Genomic DNA, 20,556 nt, shown 5'->3' with positions numbered 1-20,556 from the left:
CTCAAAAAATATATTTGTAATTAACCAAACATAATGAACACTAGTAGCTAACATGTAACGAAAATGACATACATCTAAACATATATGTATAATGAATCTCAGGCCGCGCCCAAATTATATGCCCAGCCCACAAAAATATGTAGAGCCTAAAAATCATGCTCAGACAGGTCCTACTAGCTTATATCTCTCAATCCCAAAACCCTATTTGATTGGAGAATTTAAAAAAGATTTAGAAAGGAAATTAAAAAAAGTAAGTAAAATGCAAATAAAACATATCTACATTTCATCTAATTTCACACATTTTTTCTCTTTCCCTTTTCAAACCCTTCAACCAAACACATCGTAAAATAATTAAACCCAAGAAGAACCAACAAAGAATGTAATTGCTTCCCATTGAACTGGTTGAATCTCACAAGTCATCATAACAAAATTTTGATTACCTTCAAAATTTAAAAGTAGATGAAAAATATAAACCTATTTACATGATTTCATGCATAAAATTCTGGGTACATAGCATGTATAAGCCCAACCAACAGGCCATCATTGGGTGAAATTCCATTAGTGGTGGACTTGAGCCTAGTCCAAATCCAATCATCCCAAAATAAGATTGGACCTAACATACATCTGAACTCAGTTGAATTTTTTAATCGAAACAGCTCTACTTGTATCCTAATTAATACACAGCTAATGACCTTCACAGTACTCTGGATTTTCTTTTAAAATGACAAAGCCTTCAAGAATGGGAGAGAGAGGAATATACCTGCAGAGACATTTAATTATATTAGTAAGCAAATCAACAGGTAAACAGTTAAAATAGTACACTTTCCAAGTTCAGGGGAATGATTGTAGTACTTCTCAGTAGCAAGCTCTGCTCTATCGCTGGCAGCCAGAAGAACTGGTGTTAAGTGGGTCTGGAAACCAGTGATAGTCTTCGGTCGACCTGTCATCAGCATTCTTGGCTGTTGCATTGTAGAAAATATAAAATGAAATCAACATGTAAACTGCCCAACCATCAAGAGAGAGAGAGAGAGAGAGAAAAAAGTATTACAAACTGAGACCTAACCTGCATTGCCAAAGCAAGGAAATAAAGAATAAAAGGATATCTCCCCATCATGATGGCTTTCGTATCAAGACATGCGTGAAGCATAGTTAATATTCCAGCCAGTGCCGTCCTGGGGGAAAAGAAGAAATACATGCAAAAATTGAGCTGATTAAAAAAAATTGACAGGTATAATAAATTAAAAAGGCTAAACACTTCACATTCTCTCCCCAAAAAATGTTTTATTCCACATTTTTATTTGTAAGTAAAAAAAAAAATTATCCCAGACTTTTACTTGAAAGTGAAAATGTTTTATTCCCCATGACAACCACTGAATAACTTCGGACAAAGTAACTATATTTATCAATAGGGCCATGCCCTGGAATCTTTTCGCACCAGTAAACGTACTGCGTAGGCAGTGCAGAACTTAAATTCCCTTGCGCTGAATGGTCTACTCCGTCAAAGAAGTGAATCAACAAAGCAATCTGGCACCCATTCTTAATCAAACAAAACCTTGAATCCAACTTGTTTGGATCAGCTAATTGAATCCTTCTCTTACATAAACAATGCTTCATTTGGCACCATTATAACAAAATAGATTTCTAGACCAATAACTGCATTTCTTTTACGTATCACAAACGTAAGTGTACAATTTTATTATTATTATTTTATTTATTTATTGATTGGCACTAGGGTGTCCGGATCAAAACTCGACTAATCCCCAGAGGTGCACATTCCCTCGGCAAAGAGTTTCCCGCAAGTGCACCACAGTTAATTCAAGGGTTTTCCCCTAGTCCAATGGTCCCAAGAAATTGTTAGTACCTAAGAGGTTTCAATCCTTAAACTTTAGAAAGAGCACACTCCCAAGACCAAGACCAAGACCTTACTAGTCATTGGAAATTCCTTATGAATGATATTGATCCATTTCTAGAATTCCATTAATATAACTTAAAAGTGAATAAACTATGTGGAATGCTTGGTTGAAATACAAAATGGAGTAGTTTAGATGTCAATCAAGTAATTAAAGCTTCACAAAAAATCATCCAAAATAAATAAATAACGGGCCACTCACTCCTGACGTGAAAGATACCCCTTTTGGAAGAACCTTTTAACAAACATCCCAATAACTGGTCATCTCCTGCTGATTTGTTTGCAAACCAGTTCTATACCTAAGATTAAAAAGTTCTTATGGGCCCTGAAGTACTCTTAATAGAAGTGTAGTTATATGGGATCAGTCCTCATGGGTACCTCGCTAGCCTTGCACACCAAGTGTCATCTCCAGCCAATGGACCCGAGGACCAATCACCCCCACCTGAGTGAGGTCTCCGTTTTGGAAGACAAATGCCTCAGCTAATGTTCTAAAACCCAGACCGTTTCGAAAAAGTCACCGGGTCAAGAGTCACTAATTCAACTGTCGGGTCAACCAGAATCAAATCGTAATATCATAATTACTTTTAGGGGTGTGCGTGGTACAATTCGGGTGGTTTGAGAGTAAAATTATAAACTAAACTGTGAATGGCGGATTGGCAAATAACCAAACCGCGGTTTCGGCTGTTTGCGACGTTTCAATTTGCTAGTTGATTATATAACACTAATTTACATAATATTTGTTATATATATAACACAAACTAATTTTACATAATATTTTTCATATATATAACTACTAATTTGTAACAAATTTCACATCTTAAATTTCTCATACTCATTTTTACTTTACTATTTCATTAGAGATTAAAAAATAGGATAAATTACAAGAACACCCCCTGAGGTTTGCTTAAAATACGAATTGTCCCCTGTGGTTTGGAAAATTAAAAATACCTCCCTGTCAGAATTTTTTATTTAACAGAATTAATTGAAAATGTGAAATTTCTAACTGTTCACCAATACAATAATAAAATTATCATAATTATTAATTCAAATAAAATTTTAACATTGTTAAATACCGTTAATTAACTTGATGATTTACTAATAAAAGGACCCATTTGTTATGAAATTAGAAACCTTAGGGGGCATAATGTAATTTCTAGACCCACAAGGGGTAATTTGTAATTTAAATAAACCTCAGGGGTGTGTTTGTAATTTACCCAAAAAATATATATGTATTAACTATAGCGGAGCATACCAGTTTCGAAAGCGGATTATAAATTTCAAAATTTAATCCATAGTTAGTGGATATATCAATGTGGATTGGTGCGATTTTGGTGGATTGGGTAGCGTTTTACACCACCCTAATTACCTTATAAATATATTAAAAATTTTATAAAAATAAAGGTATTAAAATAACCAAAAAATTACATAAAGCCTAAGTTCTTAATGTATGTATTAATATATTATTGTATATAAATATGTATAATTTTTGGTATATATATAAATGTAATTATGTAAAAAGTCTTTTTTGGCACTAATTTCTTGAAATATGTGAATAAATCTATTATATATAAACCTTTGCAAAAACTAATAGTGGTAGTCAAATCTTTGGCAGCATTTAGTCCAAGAAGGTGGTCACGAGTTCGAAACTCCATCCCATTACATTTTGTTTAGCCTTAAAGCATGCCTTGCGGGTCATCTGTTTCTAAGGAACTGGCGCTGATTCAAGCAGTTGGGCGGTTTGGCAGTTTAATGGAGGGTTTCTTAGTAAATGTTTTTGGCGGGTTGACTGGACCAAAAAATGGACCGGTCAACAGTTCAATCTGGTGCGGTTTTCAAAACATTGACTCCAACTACCTAGGTTGGGAGCATGACCCAGGTGCCACGCTCGGGACCATTGGAGGACAGGATTAGAGAACTCAAAGATCATCCAGTCAGAGAGAGGGGCTTTGACCAATGCCTGACACCTCAATGGCTGCATCATACCTACCTTTGAGCTGCCCTAATACACCCAGAAATGGATGCATCATACCTACCCTTTGTCCACATATGATACATGCCTCAAGGCCGGCATCAGAGGTTGCAAAGTTTGACCTTGAATCCCTCCATTTTGCCTAGCCAAGGGGGTCACGCAACGTGTGCTCAGATGAGCTGGCATGCCACCCTATACAAAGGGGACCTCCAAGCAGGCCATATGTCCTCTACATTGCTCTCTGGTACTCCAGCTCTCCACTGCCACCCTCTCCCTCTTAAGGTTGTCCTTGCCTCTCCTCTCACACCTCTAGTTGTCACCAGCCATACCTGTGCCTGTCATCTTCCCAAAGGGAAATCCTCAACCAGCTCACCTGTCATCTCTCACAAGAAGAAACACTTACGAGGATAGCAAGAAGTGCTCAAAATGATATGGAGCAAGAGTCAACAAGCCTTTCCCCAAATGCACAAGACCTTGAGCAATTCGTACCTGCACAATAGACAACACATATCATTAAATCTCTAATAGAACACTTTAAAAAGGGAAGGAAAGCTGAGATGCACTATATGTAACTCCAAGAGAAGCTTACACAGAAGAGAAGCCTAGGTTCTTTGTAGTAATAACTCGAAAGATTGTGAAGCATGCCAGCTATTCTAGCGTTGTTGGTCCCGGAACCAATCAAACCTAAGGAGATGACGGCAGCCTGTAGAATCCAGACAAACATGACGAACTTTAGGCTGTAACTAACTAGAATTTGATAACAATAAGAATAATCATCATATTATATAAAAGTGAAAATACCATTGCTACTTCTATATCTGTATCGTGACTAATTCTGCTTAATGTGTCCATAACATTTACCTGGGTTAGAACATCCAAACATAAATTACTTGGCAATATTACCCATGGAAAGAAAGTATACAATCTTGCTCAACTGCAATTCAAACATTGTCAAGGTGCTCAGCTTGGCAAAAGATATCTAAGGAATTTTTTGTTATCGTAACATATCTAAGGATTGATTACCTTAGGGTTTGATATACAGAGGAGACCAAGAGCCAAAGGAACAGCCTTTCGGATATTCTGCTCTCCATACCGTAAAAGATGCTCTAAAGAGCGAATAGCCATTTCAAGACCCAATTCTTCAGCCATTGCTACCATAGCAATTCCAAGTACAGCCGGTCCCTGGTGGGTTTCTCCCCTCTTAAGATGTTGGGCACACTGACCCAGAAGGTATTGGACCTGTGTGAAAAAAGGACGGTCAGCTATTTTCATCAACATAACAGAGCGAACTCCAATTCAAATTGAAAGGCTTAGAGTAAACACCTTGAGCACATCCCCAGTCTCAGCATAAGCACAGGAAAATAGGGTCATGTAACAATGTTTCCTAATTTTTGTATTTAATGTTTTTGAAATCTCTGCAGTTGCCTCAACACCTTCCTGTTAAGAAACAGAATGGGATTTCAAAACCAAAAAATAAAAAATAAAAAAAATAAAAAGAGAGAAAAAAGAACGATAGAAATAAAAATTAAGTCCCAAATCTATAAGGTGCAATCTGTTGTCACCAAATAATAACATTTCAGAGGCAACACCAAAATAAAAAGGGAAAATATCATATAAATGGGAAATGGGGAAACTAATTGCAAATCAATGAAGTGCAAGTGACAGTTGTGTGTGCGTGTTTCTAGCTTGCTCTCCATTGATTTAAAAATGAACAAACTATGATACAGTACAAATAAAATTATAGAAAATTAATTAAAAACTTTCATAGCTTGTGATTTTAAGTTACCTGCTTCCCAAGATATAGAAGGCCAAGTCCAAGAGGCAAAAGACGAGTGAGGGGCTGCCCCAATTCAGACACACTTCGGTGTTTTAATGCAGATATAATTGTCTGAGAAACATCTTCATCACAGGAACCAACATACACCAAACCCAATGAAATTGCAGTAAATACAATCACATCCAGAGGCATTTTCTTATCTTCAAGGACACAAGACAATTTACTACGGATCTGACAAATAATGTATAATTAGTCACCTTCAATTGAAAATAAACATATCATACAAAGAAAGTGGACAAGCAAGTAAAGAAGTGATTTTGTATTCGAAGGATAGGAGACCATTTACTATGGATCTGAGAAACAGTGGATTAAACAACTTTAACCAAATTTCACATACAAAGAAAAGGAAATGAATAGATGCTCATCAAATTTCTCTCTCTCTCTCTCTCTCTCTCTCTCACACACACACACACAGAGTTATATATAGTTTCAGACTTCCATAACCTAAAATCATCATTTTATGGAAAAATAAATAGAATAATTCTGTTGATGTGCCTCGTGAATCATAAATGGTGGGAAAAGGTGGCTCATGTCTACCACACATAGTATTATTTTCATGGGCTTCCAAATAGCGCCAAAAAGAACGAAAGAAAAAAAAAAAATAGAAAAAAATAAGCAAGGAACCTCACTTGCGGACATTGGGCACCAGCATAAGCAAGGCCCAGACCCATTATTGCACCAATTTTGATAGAAGAATCTTCTTTATCTACATAATCAGCAAGAATTCGCAATGCCTGAAAAAAGAAAACTGAGATTTCAAATTACATATAACAATCATAGGTCTTTTTTGCAAAAAAACGTGACGTGGAACTCACGGGATCACATTCATGCTCGACACCGCAAGTCAAGATACCAACTCCTAACAATGCACCAGCAATGACATTCTTGTCATCACTGTGGAAATACTTATCAATTTGGGCAAGTCCAGAATCAACATCCCAGAGCAGAATCATACCCTACAATATGTGAAAACGATAATCCTGCAATAAAAGAATTTGCAACAACAAATCGACTGGTAGTAGAGAACACAATACCAGACTTGCTGCAGCACTGGCTTTTCCATGTGCTTTATTCTTAAAGACCCAGTTTCCAGAAGAACCACCACTTGAAGCTTCAGATGGAACTGTCATTAACTTGTCCTGTGACAATAAAACCAGTAAACAATACATGAACCTGCCCCCAAATATTTGCCTCTAAAATTTTCTATGTAGATGAACCACACTTTTACCTGACCAAAGCCAGCATTCACGAATGCATTAACAAATGTAGCTGCCAAGTTCTGGCTGGCTGAATTAACACTTGCACCAGCACTAGCCCGGCCATGGAGCAAATGTGCCTGGTTAAATAATACCAGGCTTAATGAAGAAAACAACTTAGGAATAACATGTGCTTAGAAATTCCTTTTAAAGATGCAACAATTATTTCAACTATCAATATCAAAGGTGATATCAAGAGCTAGTATGGATATCTTAGAAATCTCAACCTTATAAATATCCTCGGGAGATTTGGGCTCCATGACCTCTATATCACGAGCAAGCATAAGATAACCTTCACTTAACTTGCCATTGTTGGTAATTCCTTGCAATATCTCCCTGCATTCATCATCTCCAGACATCTCTTCATCGAGAACAAAAGTTATACGCTGTATGAAAGAAATTCAATGAGCAAACAACCATTTACATTCAATCAAAAAGGAAATTAACTAGATGTCTTGCAAAAAGCGTAAATAGTGCAATGCCCAACTTCTAATAAGACATCTGTTATCTTTACATATGCCTTTCTACTTGCCGTAATGGCTTTAACTGTGATTTAGGTGAGATGTTAGTGTGAGAATATATTGTATATATGGCATGTTGTGTATATATGGCATGATTGTGTAAATAGGAATTAGTTAGTATTTCCTTTTTCAGTCATGGATTTAGGGCTATATAAACTGATAAACTCTTTGTAAATTGACACAATTGAATATACAGAGTTATTTGGAATTCTTACATGGTATCAGAGCTGTGTGTGAAACCCTAGCTCTGCCTCTAAACGTTCGAATTCTTCTCTGGTTCGAAGTTTCGAAGTTCTTTCTGGTTCAAAGCTCTTTCTTCTCAATTTGTAGACTTCTCGTTCGTGGTTCTCTGGAGTCACGATTGTACCAGGCTCGCAATTAGCATCTGGTCTCATTAGAATCGCGATCTACCCAGTGTCGCGATCGTGAACCCATCTCTATTTTAGTCGTTGTTCCACGCCTCCCAGGATTTCTCTCTCAGTCGTGACCTATCTGCTTCGAATTGCAGCTCGTCATCTTCAATTCGCGATCCATCTGAGATTGGATCTAGTTCGTTTTCTTTGTCTGGTCATCTGCTTCATCTCTGTGGTCTTGATGATTGTGCCTTCTGCCATCAAAGAGGTCGTTGGAAGTACCATTGTCCCAAGAAGGGACGATTGTCTGCCCCGTATTTTCAGCAGTCTCAGAACCAGTTCCATGCATCTCCTACCTCTTATACTACATTTGCTCCTGCTATTGAACCTGATTTGGCTTCCTTGAGTGCTCAGATTGGTCAGCTTCAACATATACCGTTTGCCTCCATTGTTTCCTCTCTTCATTCAAGTTTGCTTAGGTCTTCTTCAGGTATTTCTTCGCCTGTCTGGATTTTTGACTCTGATGCCTCTCATCATATGACTCCCCATCTCCACTTACTTTAGAATTGTACTCCTCCCTTTCCTATTACTGTCAATGTTGCTAATGGGTCTGGTATGTCTGTTATATCTGTTGGGTCTGTCCTACCATCTGCTATGTCTGCTGTCTCTATTCCATCTGTCTTTTATGTTCTTCAGTTATCTGCCAGTTTATTATCTATCAGTCAGCTTGATACCTCTGGTTTTGATATTATCTTTTTTTCTTCTATTTGTTCTGTGCAGGATCCGATGTCTAAGCAGCAGATTGGGACTGGCCGTAGAATTAGAGACCTCTATGTGGTGAAAAGCTTGCATCTGCCTATGACTAACTCTTTGACTGCCTTTTCTTCTTTTCAGTTAGATTCTCTGTCCAGTCTTTTCTATTTGTGGCATTCCAGATTAAGGCATTTGTCTACTGACCACTTACGGTCCTTAGCTCAGTCAGGTATTTTGGGTAAAGTTTCTCCTAGTCAACTTACCGAGTATCGAGGGTGTAAACTTGGGGCCCTTCTCCTGTTCTCACCAAAGGGGTTCTACATACTATGTGTCATTTGTTGATGATTGCACCCGTTACACTTGGGTTTATCTTATAACTCATAAGTCCGATTTCTATCAGATATACCGTACCTTTTAGTGTATGATTACTACTTAGTTTGGGTCTACCATTAAAGTGTTACGGTCTGACTTGGGTGGGGAATATTTTAAAAATGAATTCTGTGAGTATTTAGCCAAGTTGGGTACCATTCACCAAACTTCTTGTACAGATACACTTGCCCAAAATGGTCGAGCCGAGCATAAACACCGTCATCTCCTTGAGACAGCTAGGTCTCTTCTTCTCTATGCCTCAGTTCTGGCTCCATTATGGAGGGAGGCAGTTCTTGCTGTTGTTTTTCTTCTCAACCGCATGCCTACCCCCCTTCTTTCTAGTCGGTCTCCTTATGAGACTTTGTTCTCCCAAATTCCTAACTACTCCCTTCTTCGTGTGTTTGGGTCTGCCTGTTTTGTCCTTCTTCCCCGCAAAGATAGGACCAAATTTAGTACCCGGTCTGTCCTCTGTGTCTTTTTAGGTTACAGTTTTACTCAGAAAGGCTACTGCTGTTATGATCCTATCTCTCATCACCTTTATGTCTCCCGTCATATTGCCTTTCTCAAACGTCTACCTTACTTTCAGCTTTCTCCTCTCACTGCTCCAGTTTCTAAAGAGGATTTGGTTCACATCGACCCCTTTCCTTCTGAGGTCCCGTCTGATGAGTACATCTCCACTGTTCCTCTAAAGCCCATTCCTACTTCTCCATCTGTGTCACCTATGGCTCCTTCTCTTCCTTCGACTTCTTCTTCCCCTCCATTGTTGGTCTCTTCTCGTCACTGTAACGCCCTCAAAATAATAACATTAAACCCATCAGATAAGACAAGCATTTACATATTAACTAACCACATTCCTTTATTCATTAGAGTTCCGTCACATTAGTATTACATGTAAACATCAAAACAAAATGCCCTACGGGCTTACAGCTTTCCAAGTCAACACTTGGTTACAACAAGAGTTCTAACTCGTTTACACATTAAGCCCTTGGCTTGAAGTTACACATATAATACATCAAAAGTGAAACGACAAAACTATGCCCGCCACAAGCCTCCCAGCTATGTCCTTGGAGGTGGCATGCTTCCTGCACCTGAAAATGATATTCCCATATAGGGTGAGCCACAGCCCAGTAGAAATACACTAAACCAACCATGGACAATGACTAAAACATTAGCAATTGATAGTTGGTCACCACTGATTCAATCACATAAATTACATATTTATGTCAACGACTTACAAGTCCCAATTACTTTTCATTTTCCCTTTTTCAACAGATAAGCATGCTAGCTCTATCATCATTTCCACAGATATGTATAAAAACTATATCTCACATTCAGATAAGCATAAAAGCTATATCCACATTCTCAACAGATATGTATATCAACAATATCCACAGATAAGCATACAAGCTGTATCCACACTTTACAACAGATATGTATATCAACAATATCCACAGATAAGCATACAAGCTGTATCCACACTTCATACTTCACAAAGATAAGCATATGAGCTCTATCTTCACTTCTCTAGACAAGCATATGAGCTCTGTCTACGGAGTACATCCCCTATCTCCTCCAAATACCTATCCGGTTTAGAGGTCCATCCCCTATCTTCCCCTAAACCGCGGAGTACATCCCCTATCTCCTCCTCTACACATAACGTATATAAACACATTGGTTCTATATACAATCACACAATACAAACAATTAATGTATTCTAGCAACTGTTAAGTTCCATAACACATTCCATTGATTAGTTTCAGTTTGCCTAATCAACATACATTGTCTACAACAATCACGACTATCCTCCACCGATAGCCCAAAGTAGTTATTTCTAAAACAGAAAATAAATGCACAAATGGATATTCAATCAACATTTCATTTCCTCATTTTTCACCAATTAATTATCCCAATTAATTAACCAATGTAATTAGACCATTTTCCATAATTACCATTTCAACCCTTAGGTCCCATTTTCGTCAATGATTCAACAATCATTCCATTTTTCTATGCCAAACATGCAACTAGGTTTATTATGAATAAAACCCCAACCTTTGTAAAATTACACAAAAGCCCCAAACCTTTACAAGATTACCAAACCAAGCCCAACATCTCAAAATACCAAAATTTAAAGACAAAACCCATAGAGAGGAGTAGGTTATCCCTACCTCAAATTCGGAGTCCCAAAGGAGAAGACGACAAAACCCAACGTGCTCCAAAACCCGAGATTTTCAGATTAAAATGAAGCCCTCGACGATCAACAACTTTTTTGTAAAGGCCAAAGGTGAGTAAATCACTCCTACTAGATCAAAACCTAGAGAGAAGGTAGAGTCTAGAGTGAGAGGCTCAACAATGGTGATTTTGGAAAAGTAAGAGAGAGAAGAGAAAGCAAAAAGTGATTTGGAAAGTCACAACTTCGGGTCTTTAACCCAGGTCTCCGCTCGAGCGTAAAACACCCCGCTCGAGCGGCCACTCACAGACTTACGCTCGAGCGGCCAACCTCCCGCTCGAGCGCAGAATGCACTCGCTCAGCACTTTTGCAGAAACAGACCTACGCTCGAGCTCCCAACCCTACGCTCGAGCTCACAACACTGCACAACAAGATACTGGATGGATGTATTCCCCGCTCGAGCGCCAACACCTCCGCTCGAGCGGACAGGCCAAAAATCTGGGCAACTAGTTTTGGTTTCTAAACTCAACCAACCTGTAACAATCCCGCTCAACACATCCTATAACTCAAATACAAAGTAAGAAAGGATGTAAACAAGATAATAAACAACTACCAACATCCACGGACACATGTCCGGATCGCTATACAACAAGGGTAAATCCGGGATCGCTATAACCTCCCCCCCTTAAAGAATTTCGTCCCCGAAATTAAGCACAAGTTTTCAAAACGAGTTTTCCTCCATTTTAGACAATGTTACAATTTAACATTCAACAATTCGACCCATTACCGGTCATCCCATCCCTTTAACAAGAGACATATCACAATATGTAAAGAACATATGTACCATCAACATGCATCAACATTATGCATTAACTTTCCAATTTCAACAATATAATCAACATATATAATGTTATATTCAACTTCCATATGAGGCAAGTTCCCAAAACATATTTCCAATAACCAAAACATTTTCAATGTTTCACAACTTAAGACATATATAAAAGCTCTTAAGTTCAACGAAATGTAAAATTTAAATATAAGATTACATAACAACAAACAAGTCCGGATATTTCTCTCGGACTTCCAACTCACGTTCCCAAGTGGCTTCCTCCACTCCGTGATGTTTCCACAAGACTTTCACCAAAGGAATGGTCTTGCCACGCAGGACCTGATCCCGCCTATCCAAGACCCGAACCGGTCTCTCCTCATACGAGGCATCCTCATCTACCTCTAAATCAGTCCAATCCAACACATGTGATGGATCTGGCTCATACTTCCGGAGCATACTCACATGAAACACGTCATGCACTCCGGACAACTGCGGCGGTAAGGCTAACCGATAAGCAACCTCACCTATCCTCTCAAGGATCTCAAAAGGACCAATAAACCGAGGGGATAACTTCCCACTCTTCCCAAACCTCATCAGGCCTCGTCTAGGTGATATCTTCAGAAAGACATGATCACCCACCTCAAACGCCAAAGGCCTCCTCCTACGGTCGGCATAACTCTTTTGTCGACTCTGGACTGTAACAAGCCTCCTACGGATAAGCTCAACTTTCTCTGTCGTCTCCCTAACCAACTCCGGACCCAACAAAGGTGCATCACCCACCTCGGCCCAACAAACTGGAGACCTACACGGTCGGCCATACAAGGCCTCAAACGGTGCCATACCGATGCTAGACTGAAAACTGTTGTTGTAGGCAAACTCTACCAATGGCAAGTGCCTCACCCACGTCCCACTGAAGTCCAGGACACAACCCCGAAGCATATCCTCGAGGATCTGAATAGTACGCTCGGACTGCCCGTCAGTCTGAGGATGATAAGCCGTACTAAAGGTCAACTTAGTGCCCAAGGCACTCTGCAAACTCTGCCACAACCTAGCAGTAAAACGAGGATCTCTATCTGAGACAATCGTCACTGGGACCCCGTGCAATCTCACTACGTCCCGAATATACAAATCGGCAAGACGATCTACCGAATCTCTCACGCGCATAGGAATAAAGTGCGCCGACTTAGTCAACCGGTCTACAACCACCCAAATAGCATCACTACCCCGCTGAGTCCTCGGAAGACCTACAACGAAGTCCATAGTGACATGCTCCCACTTCCACTCGGCAATAGGCAAGGGTTGCAACAAACCCGCTGGCCTCTGATGCTCGGCCTTCACTTGCTGGCAAGTAAGGCACTTCGATACGAAAACAGCCACATCTCTTTTCATACCCCGCCACCAAAACTGGCGACCCAAATCCCGATACATCTTAGTACCTCCCGGATGCACCGCAAGGCGCGAATGGTGAAACTCTCGGAGTACTTCCTCACGGCAAGCCTCCGGTACAAACAAACGGTCTCGGTATCTCACACTCAGGTCGGGATACACCGTCAAACCCTTCTCAACTTTCCCACTGGAGATCTTCTCTCGGAGGGATTCTACCTCAAGGTCACCTCTCTGTGCCTCTAACACTCTAGTCACAAGTGTAGGCTGCGCAACAACAGAAAACAAGGCCGCAGCCTCGACAGATTCGCCCAGTAGCAAATCAAACTCGCCAAGTGCTCCCAACATCTCCCATTCCCGGATGGCTATACAAGCTACATCACTAATGGTCTTCCTACTAAGGGCATCGGCCACAACATTGGCCTTTCCCGGATGATAATGCAACTCAAAATCATAATCCTCGATGAACTCCATCCACCTCCTCTGCCTCAGATTCAAGTCTCTCTGTGTAAACAGATACTTCAAACTCTTATGATCCGAGAATACCTCGAACCTCTCACCATAAAGGTAGTGCCTCCAGATTTTCAAGGCAAAGATCACAGCTGCTAACTCTAGGTCGTGTGTGGGGTAATTTTTCTCGTGTATTTTCAACTGACGAGAGCCATAAGCTACCACTTTTCCCTCTTGCATCAACACACAACCCAAACCCTCTCGTGAGGCATCACAATAAACCGCATAACCCAACTCTCTCTCCGAAATAATCAACACCGGAGCGGTGGTCAATCTAACTTTCAGCTCTTGGAACGACTTTTCACAAGTCTCACTCCACACAAACTTGACTCCCTTCCGAGTCAGTCTAGTCAACGGTGACGCTAACCTGGAGAAATCTTTCACAAACCGACGATAATACCCAGCTAATCCCAGAAAACTGCGGATCTCAAACACACTCTTAGGCTGTGCCCAACCTTGCACTGCCTCAACCTTGGATGTATCAACAGACACCCCTTCCCCGGATACCACATGGCCTAAGAATTTGACTTCCCTCAGCCAGAACTCACACTTCCCAAACTTGGCATACAGCCTATGGGCTCTAAGTAATTCAAGCACCACTCTCAAGTGTGCCTCGTGCTCCTCCTCAGAAGACGAATAGATAAGGATATCATCCACGAAAACAACCACAAAGCGGTCTAAGAACTCCCGGAAAATCCGGTTCATCAAGTCCATAAAGACTGCCGGTGCATTGGTAAGCCCGAATGGCATCACCAGAAACTCGTAATGGCCATACCGCGTACGGAATGCCGTCTTAGGAACATCTTCCTCCCTGACCCTCAACTGATGGTAACCCGATCTCAAGTCTATCTTAGAGAAACAACGGGAACCCTTCAACTGGTCAAACAAATCATCTATACGGGGCATAGGATACTTATTCTTAACCGTAGCCCGATTCAACTTCCGGTAGTCTATACACAATCTCAAGGCACCATCTTTCTTTTTAACAAAGAGGGCCGGTGCTCCCCACGGTGAAGCACTAGGGCGAACAAAGCCCTTATCGAGCAATTCCTGGAGCTGAACTTTCAACTCAACCAACTCTGCTGGAGCAAAACGGTAAGGTGCCATAGAAATCGGCGCCGTACCAGGCACTAAATCAATAGAGAACTCTATCTCTCGGTGAGGTGGCAAACTAACAAGATCTTCGGGAAAGACATCCGAATACTCACAAACCACCCTCGGTAATACAACCTGGGTCTCACCACTCTCACCACTCTCAAAACTGGCAAATAGACTACTAAGTTCACTTCGCCCTCGCGAATCATACCCCGGTGGCAAAACACTACCAACCCGGTCTCCCAAGAAATGGAACCACTCCCCGCTCAAGGTACACAATGTAACCCTCTGGCGGTAGCAATCAATAACAGCCCGGTATGACGATAACCAGTCCATACCCAAAATAACATCAAAACCCTTCATGGGCATGACAACAAACGGAAAAGGAAGCCTATAGTCGGCGACCTCTATATCACATCCTCTAACACCCTGTTTCAGAATCAACTCACCACCCAAAGGCGATACCACACAAATAGGAGATGCTAACTGTGCTAACTCCAATTCCAAAACAGATGCAAATGCAGCAGATACAAAAGAATGAGATGCACCCGTGTCTATCAACACATTAGCAACTGAGTTGCAAAACAGAAAAGTACCTCTCACTACTGATGGAGCCGGTACTAAATCCTGCGCGGTAACAGCATACACGCGCCCCGTAGGCCCCTGGTCTACCTGCTCACCTCTCGGAGCAAAAGACTGCTGCACAGACTGGGATGACGAAGCTCCCGGATTGGCCCTCGAGGCCTGCACAGACTGAGCTGGCTGAAAACCCTGCGTCTGCCTAGACCCAGACGCTCCCGAAGTGGCACTCAACTGTGGGCAAAACCTCTTCATGTGCCCAGGTTGTCCACACTGATAACAAATCAAGAGCTGCCCCCTGCCCAAACTCTGACTCGGCGGTCTAGCTGAAGAAGAAGCAGCTTTCTGACCCCCACCCTTCTGCGGGCAAACAGAAACCTTGTGACCCAGCTGGCCACACTTGTAACAAGTGAATTCTCCCTGACTGCCTCTCCCCGAGCCTACACTAGGCACTGGAAAGGTCGATCTAGAGACTGCATCCTGAGACTGCTGAGGGTTAGAACCCCTCTGCCTCCTGCCATCACTCTGACTATCCTGGCTCCTCTTGGAGCCTCTCTGACCCTCATCCTCCTCCTGCATCATAAGCTCCATATGAGCTGCAGCATCCACTAGGTGTCTATACTCTCGAATATAAGACCCACCAACTCTCAACTTGAGGCCCCGCCTCAACTTCCGCTCAAACTCATAGCAACGGCGTTCCTCAGACGCCACCAGTTCAGGTGCAAACCTGGACAGACTGGTAAAAGTAGCCTCAAACTCGGCCACTGACAAGCCCTGCTGATTAAGCCGGCTAAACTGATCCCTCAGCTTCTCCCTAGCTGCTGCTGATAAAAACCTTTCCTGAAAAGCATTCACAAACGCCTCCCAAGTACCACCAACACGAGCTTTCTCGTACTTCCACCATTGACCCGCATCTCCCTTCAGTTGGAAGGATGCCAAGGTCACTTTCAGTGCTCCGTCCTCGATGCCAAGCATCTCAAACGTCTTCGTTGTCTGTTCGAGCCATTCATCTGCCTTAAGCGGCTCTTTAGGATCCCCGATAAACTCGTCCGGATTACACCGGAAGAACTCCCTCTTCAAGAAAGAAGGCCCTGCCTCAGCTACCTGATTCCCAGCTCTAAGAATACCCAAAGCTCCTGCTATCTCTCTGGCCAAGGCACCCATAGCCTGCTGACCCACTGGCTCGGCCACATTGGCCTGCCCAACTCCCTCCTGCACAACCGGAATCTCACCCTGTAACGGTACTTCCTGCCTTGCAGGTCTACCACGCCTAGCACCTCTTCCTCGTCCTGACATCCTAATAAAGGTAGCACAGAACGTTAGCACATTCATAGGTGTGCCGAAACTAAACACTCACGTCCTAATGCGTGGACAAGTGTAATTCACTCCACATAAGCACATAAACACATAAGCACTTACGAACTTCATTTCTGGATAATGATAGTCCCGAGACGTTACTAGAGTTCCGGTTAGAAACAGCATTGATCAAGTGCTTTTCCAACAAGACTCCCAGAAACTCAAGGATCCAATCAACATCCCAGAAATTAAATCTCATACCCACATAGTCACACAAGCATGTTATCAAATAAACACATAGCATATGGTACTACATCTACGTCTCTATCAAGCGAGACAAACCCATTGTGATCCTAATCACTTCCCACGTACCCAAAGTATTCGAACCCGATACGCTCTGATACCAAGTTGTAACGCCCTCAAAATAATAACATTAAACCCATCAGATAAGACAAGCATTTACATATTAACTAACCACATTCCTTTATTCATTAGAGTTCCGTCACATTAGTATTACATGTAAACATCAAAACAAAATGCCCTACGGGCTTACAGCTTTCCAAGTCAACACTTGGTTACAACAAGAGTTCTAACTCGTTTACACATTAAGCCCTTGGCTTGAAGTTACACATATAATACATCAAAAGTGAAACGACAAAACTATGCCCGCCACAAGCCTCCCAGCTATGTCCTTGGAGGTGGCATGCTTCCTGCACCTGAAAATGATATTCCCATATAGGGTGAGCCACAGCCCAGTAGAAATACACTAAACCAACCATGGACAATGACTAAAACATTAGCAATTGATAGTTGGTCACCACTGATTCAATCACATAAATTACATATTTATGTCAACGACTTACAAGTCCCAATTACTTTTCATTTTCCCTTTTTCAACAGATAAGCATGCTAGCTCTATCATCATTTCCACAGATATGTATAAAAACTATATCTCACATTCAGATAAGCATAAAAGCTATATCCACATTCTCAACAGATATGTATATCAACAATATCCACAGATAAGCATACAAGCTGTATCCACACTTTACAACAGATATGTATATCAACAATATCCACAGATAAGCATACAAGCTGTATCCACACTTCATACTTCACAAAGATAAGCATATGAGCTCTATCTTCACTTCTCTAGACAAGCATATGAGCTCTGTCTACGGAGTACATCCCCTATCTCCTCCAAATACCTATCCGGTTTAGAGGTCCATCCCCTATCTTCCCCTAAACCGCGGAGTACATCCCCTATCTCCTCCTCTACACATAACGTATATAAACACATTGGTTCTATATACAATCACACAATACAAACAATTAATGTATTCTAGCAACTGTTAAGTTCCATAACACATTCCATTGATTAGTTTCAGTTTGCCTAATCAACATACATTGTCTACAACAATCACGACTATCCTCCACCGATAGCCCAAAGCAGTTATTTCTAAAACAGAAAATAAATGCACAAATGGATATTCAATCAACATTTCATTTCCTCATTTTTCACCAATTAATTATCCCAATTAATTAACCAATGTAATTAGACCATTTTCCATAATTACCATTTCAACCCTTAGGTCCCATTTTCGTCAATGATTCAACAATCATTCCATTTTTCTATGCCAAACATGCAACTAGGTTTATTATGAATAAAACCCCAACCTTTGTAAAATTACACAAAAGCCCCAAACCTTTACAAGATTACCAAACCAAGCCCAACATCTCAAAATACCAAAATTTAAAGACAAAACCCATAGAGAGGAGTAGGTTATCCCTACCTCAAATTCGGAGTCCCAAAGGAGAAGACGACAAAACCCAACGTGCTCCAAAACCCGAGATTTTCAGATTAAAATGAAGCCCTCGACGATCAACAACTTTTTTGTAAAGGCCAAAGGTGAGTAAATCACTCCTACTAGATCAAAACCTAGAGAGAAGGTAGAGTCTAGAGTGAGAGGCTCAACAATGGTGATTTTGGAAAAGTAAGAGAGAGAAGAGAAAGCAAAAAGTGATTTGGAAAGTCACAACTTCGGGTCTTTAACCCAGGTCTCCGCTCGAGCGTAAAACACCCCGCTCGAGCGGCCACTCACAGACTTACGCTCGAGCGGCCAACCTCCCGCTCGAGCGCAGAATGCACTCGCTCAGCACTTTTGCAGAAACAGACCTACGCTCGAGCTCCCAACCCTACGCTCGAGCTCACAACACTGCACAACAAGATACTGGATGGATGTATTCCCCGCTCGAGCGCCAACACCTCCGCTCGAGCGGACAGGCCAAAAATCTGGGCAACTAGTTTTGGTTTCTAAACTCAACCAACCTGTAACAATCCCGCTCAACACATCCTATAACTCAAATACAAAGTAAGAAAGGATGTAAACAAGATAATAAACAACTACCAACATCCACGGACACATGTCCGGATCGCTATACAACAAGGGTAAATCCGGGATCGCTATAGTCACCATGCTCCTCCACCACCAGTTGTCTCCACTCCTATTGCTTCTCCTTCTGCTTCTGACGACTCTGATCCTGTTGCACACCGATATCCTACTAATGAGCGTCATCCTCCAAACAGGTTGGGTTGGTCTAATACATATTTTTCTGTTTCCTATCGTATCTTTTTGTCTGTTATTCACTCTTTTTCAGAACCACAGTCTTACACAGAGGCCTGTCAGGATCTTAATTGGGTTCAAGCTATGGAGACTGAGTTGTTTGCCTTACAAAAGATTAACACTTGGGAGTTGGTTCCTTTGCCTGCTGGCAAGAATCTGGTTGGTTGCAAATGGGTCTATCAAGTCAAGACTCATTCTGATGGTTCTCTCAAGCCCTACAAAGCTCGCTTGGTTGCCAAGGGTTTCTCACAGGAGTATGGTATTGATTATGAGGAGACATTTGCCCCTGTTGCCAAGATGACTACTGTTCGTACCTTGATTTTTGTTGCTGCTGTTCGACGTTGGCCTCTCTATCAGATGGACGTTAAGAATGCTTTTCTTAACAATCATCTCACTGAGGAGGTCTACATGCGTCCTCCCCTTGGTCTTCTCTACTCTTCTGGGCAGGTTTGTCATCTTCAGCGTGCTCTGTATGTTTTGAAGCTATCTCCTCGTGCTTGGTATGATTGCTTTCAAACTGCCATTACCGAGCTTGGGTTTCATCCTTCTGCTTCCGACTCTGCTTTGTTTCTGAGATATACCTTGACTGGTTTTGTTGCTCTCTTACTCTATGTGGATGATATGATCATCACTGGCTCTGATTCTTCTGCTATGTCTGAGGTCAGGCAACATCTCTTCCGCTCCTTTGAAATGAAGGATCTGGGTCCATTGCGGTATTTTCTTGATATTGAGGTTGCCTCTTCTCCAAAGGGCTATTTTCCGTCTCAGGCCAAGTATGCTAATGAGGTTATTCACCGTGCCAGTCTTACTGATACTAAGGTTTCTGATACACCTATTGAGCTTAATGTGAAGCTCAACTCTACTGATAGTGTCCCTCTGGATGATCCCACGTTATATCGAGAGCTCGTGGGTTGCTTCATCAATTTGACAGTTACTCGTCCTGATCTTGCCTATGCTGTTCATGTGGTTAGCCAGTTTGTCTCTGCTCCTCGCTCTACCCAAGGATTGCTTTGGTTCGGATTCTTCGCTATCTCCGAGGCATTATATTTCAGGGTTTACAGTTGTCTTCTACTTCCTCTTTGGAGTTGGTGGCTTATACTGATTCG

At 41.5% G+C, this 20,556-nt stretch overlaps 1 protein-coding gene across 6 annotated transcripts in view; it reads right to left on the bottom strand.

The window, feature by feature from the left end:
• Positions 1-364: 364 nt before the first annotated feature.
• The window catches only part of LOC114307358 (26S proteasome non-ATPase regulatory subunit 2 homolog A), a 30,587-nt gene continuing 10,395 nt past the window's right edge, over positions 365-20,556 (bottom strand). For 2 of the 6 annotated variants that reach the window (XM_082878875.1, XM_082878876.1), the window contains exons 12-25: positions 7,199-7,357; positions 6,944-7,051; positions 6,750-6,854; positions 6,531-6,671; positions 6,345-6,449; positions 5,665-5,886; positions 5,202-5,315; positions 4,902-5,117; positions 4,680-4,739; positions 4,468-4,581; positions 4,282-4,367; positions 1,064-1,172; positions 853-959; positions 365-760 (exon numbers count right to left, since the gene is read on the bottom strand). In XM_082878875.1, coding sequence (XP_082735001.1) covers positions 685-760; positions 853-959; positions 1,064-1,172; positions 4,282-4,367; positions 4,468-4,581; positions 4,680-4,739; positions 4,902-5,117; positions 5,202-5,315; positions 5,665-5,886; positions 6,345-6,449; positions 6,531-6,671; positions 6,750-6,854; positions 6,944-7,051; positions 7,199-7,357 — 1,722 coding nt within the window. In that variant the 3' untranslated portion in view covers positions 365-684. Of the gene's footprint in view, positions 776-834; positions 960-1,063; positions 1,173-3,392; positions 4,368-4,467; positions 4,582-4,679; positions 4,813-4,901; positions 5,118-5,201; positions 5,316-5,664; positions 5,887-6,344; positions 6,450-6,530; positions 6,672-6,749; positions 6,855-6,943; positions 7,052-7,198; positions 7,358-20,556 lie in introns of those variants that run through there. The other 4 variants (XM_082878874.1, XR_014335792.1, XM_082878877.1 and 1 more) reach the window with 4 other exon arrangements.

This window comes from Camellia sinensis, chromosome 7 (assembly GCF_055761805.1).
Source record: "Camellia sinensis isolate YWXY chromosome 7, ASM5576180v1, whole genome shotgun sequence".
Taxonomy (NCBI): domain Eukaryota; kingdom Viridiplantae; phylum Streptophyta; class Magnoliopsida; order Ericales; family Theaceae; genus Camellia; species Camellia sinensis.
Note: the sequence above shows the minus strand (reverse complement) of the source record. Positions and strands in the feature narration are given on the sequence as shown.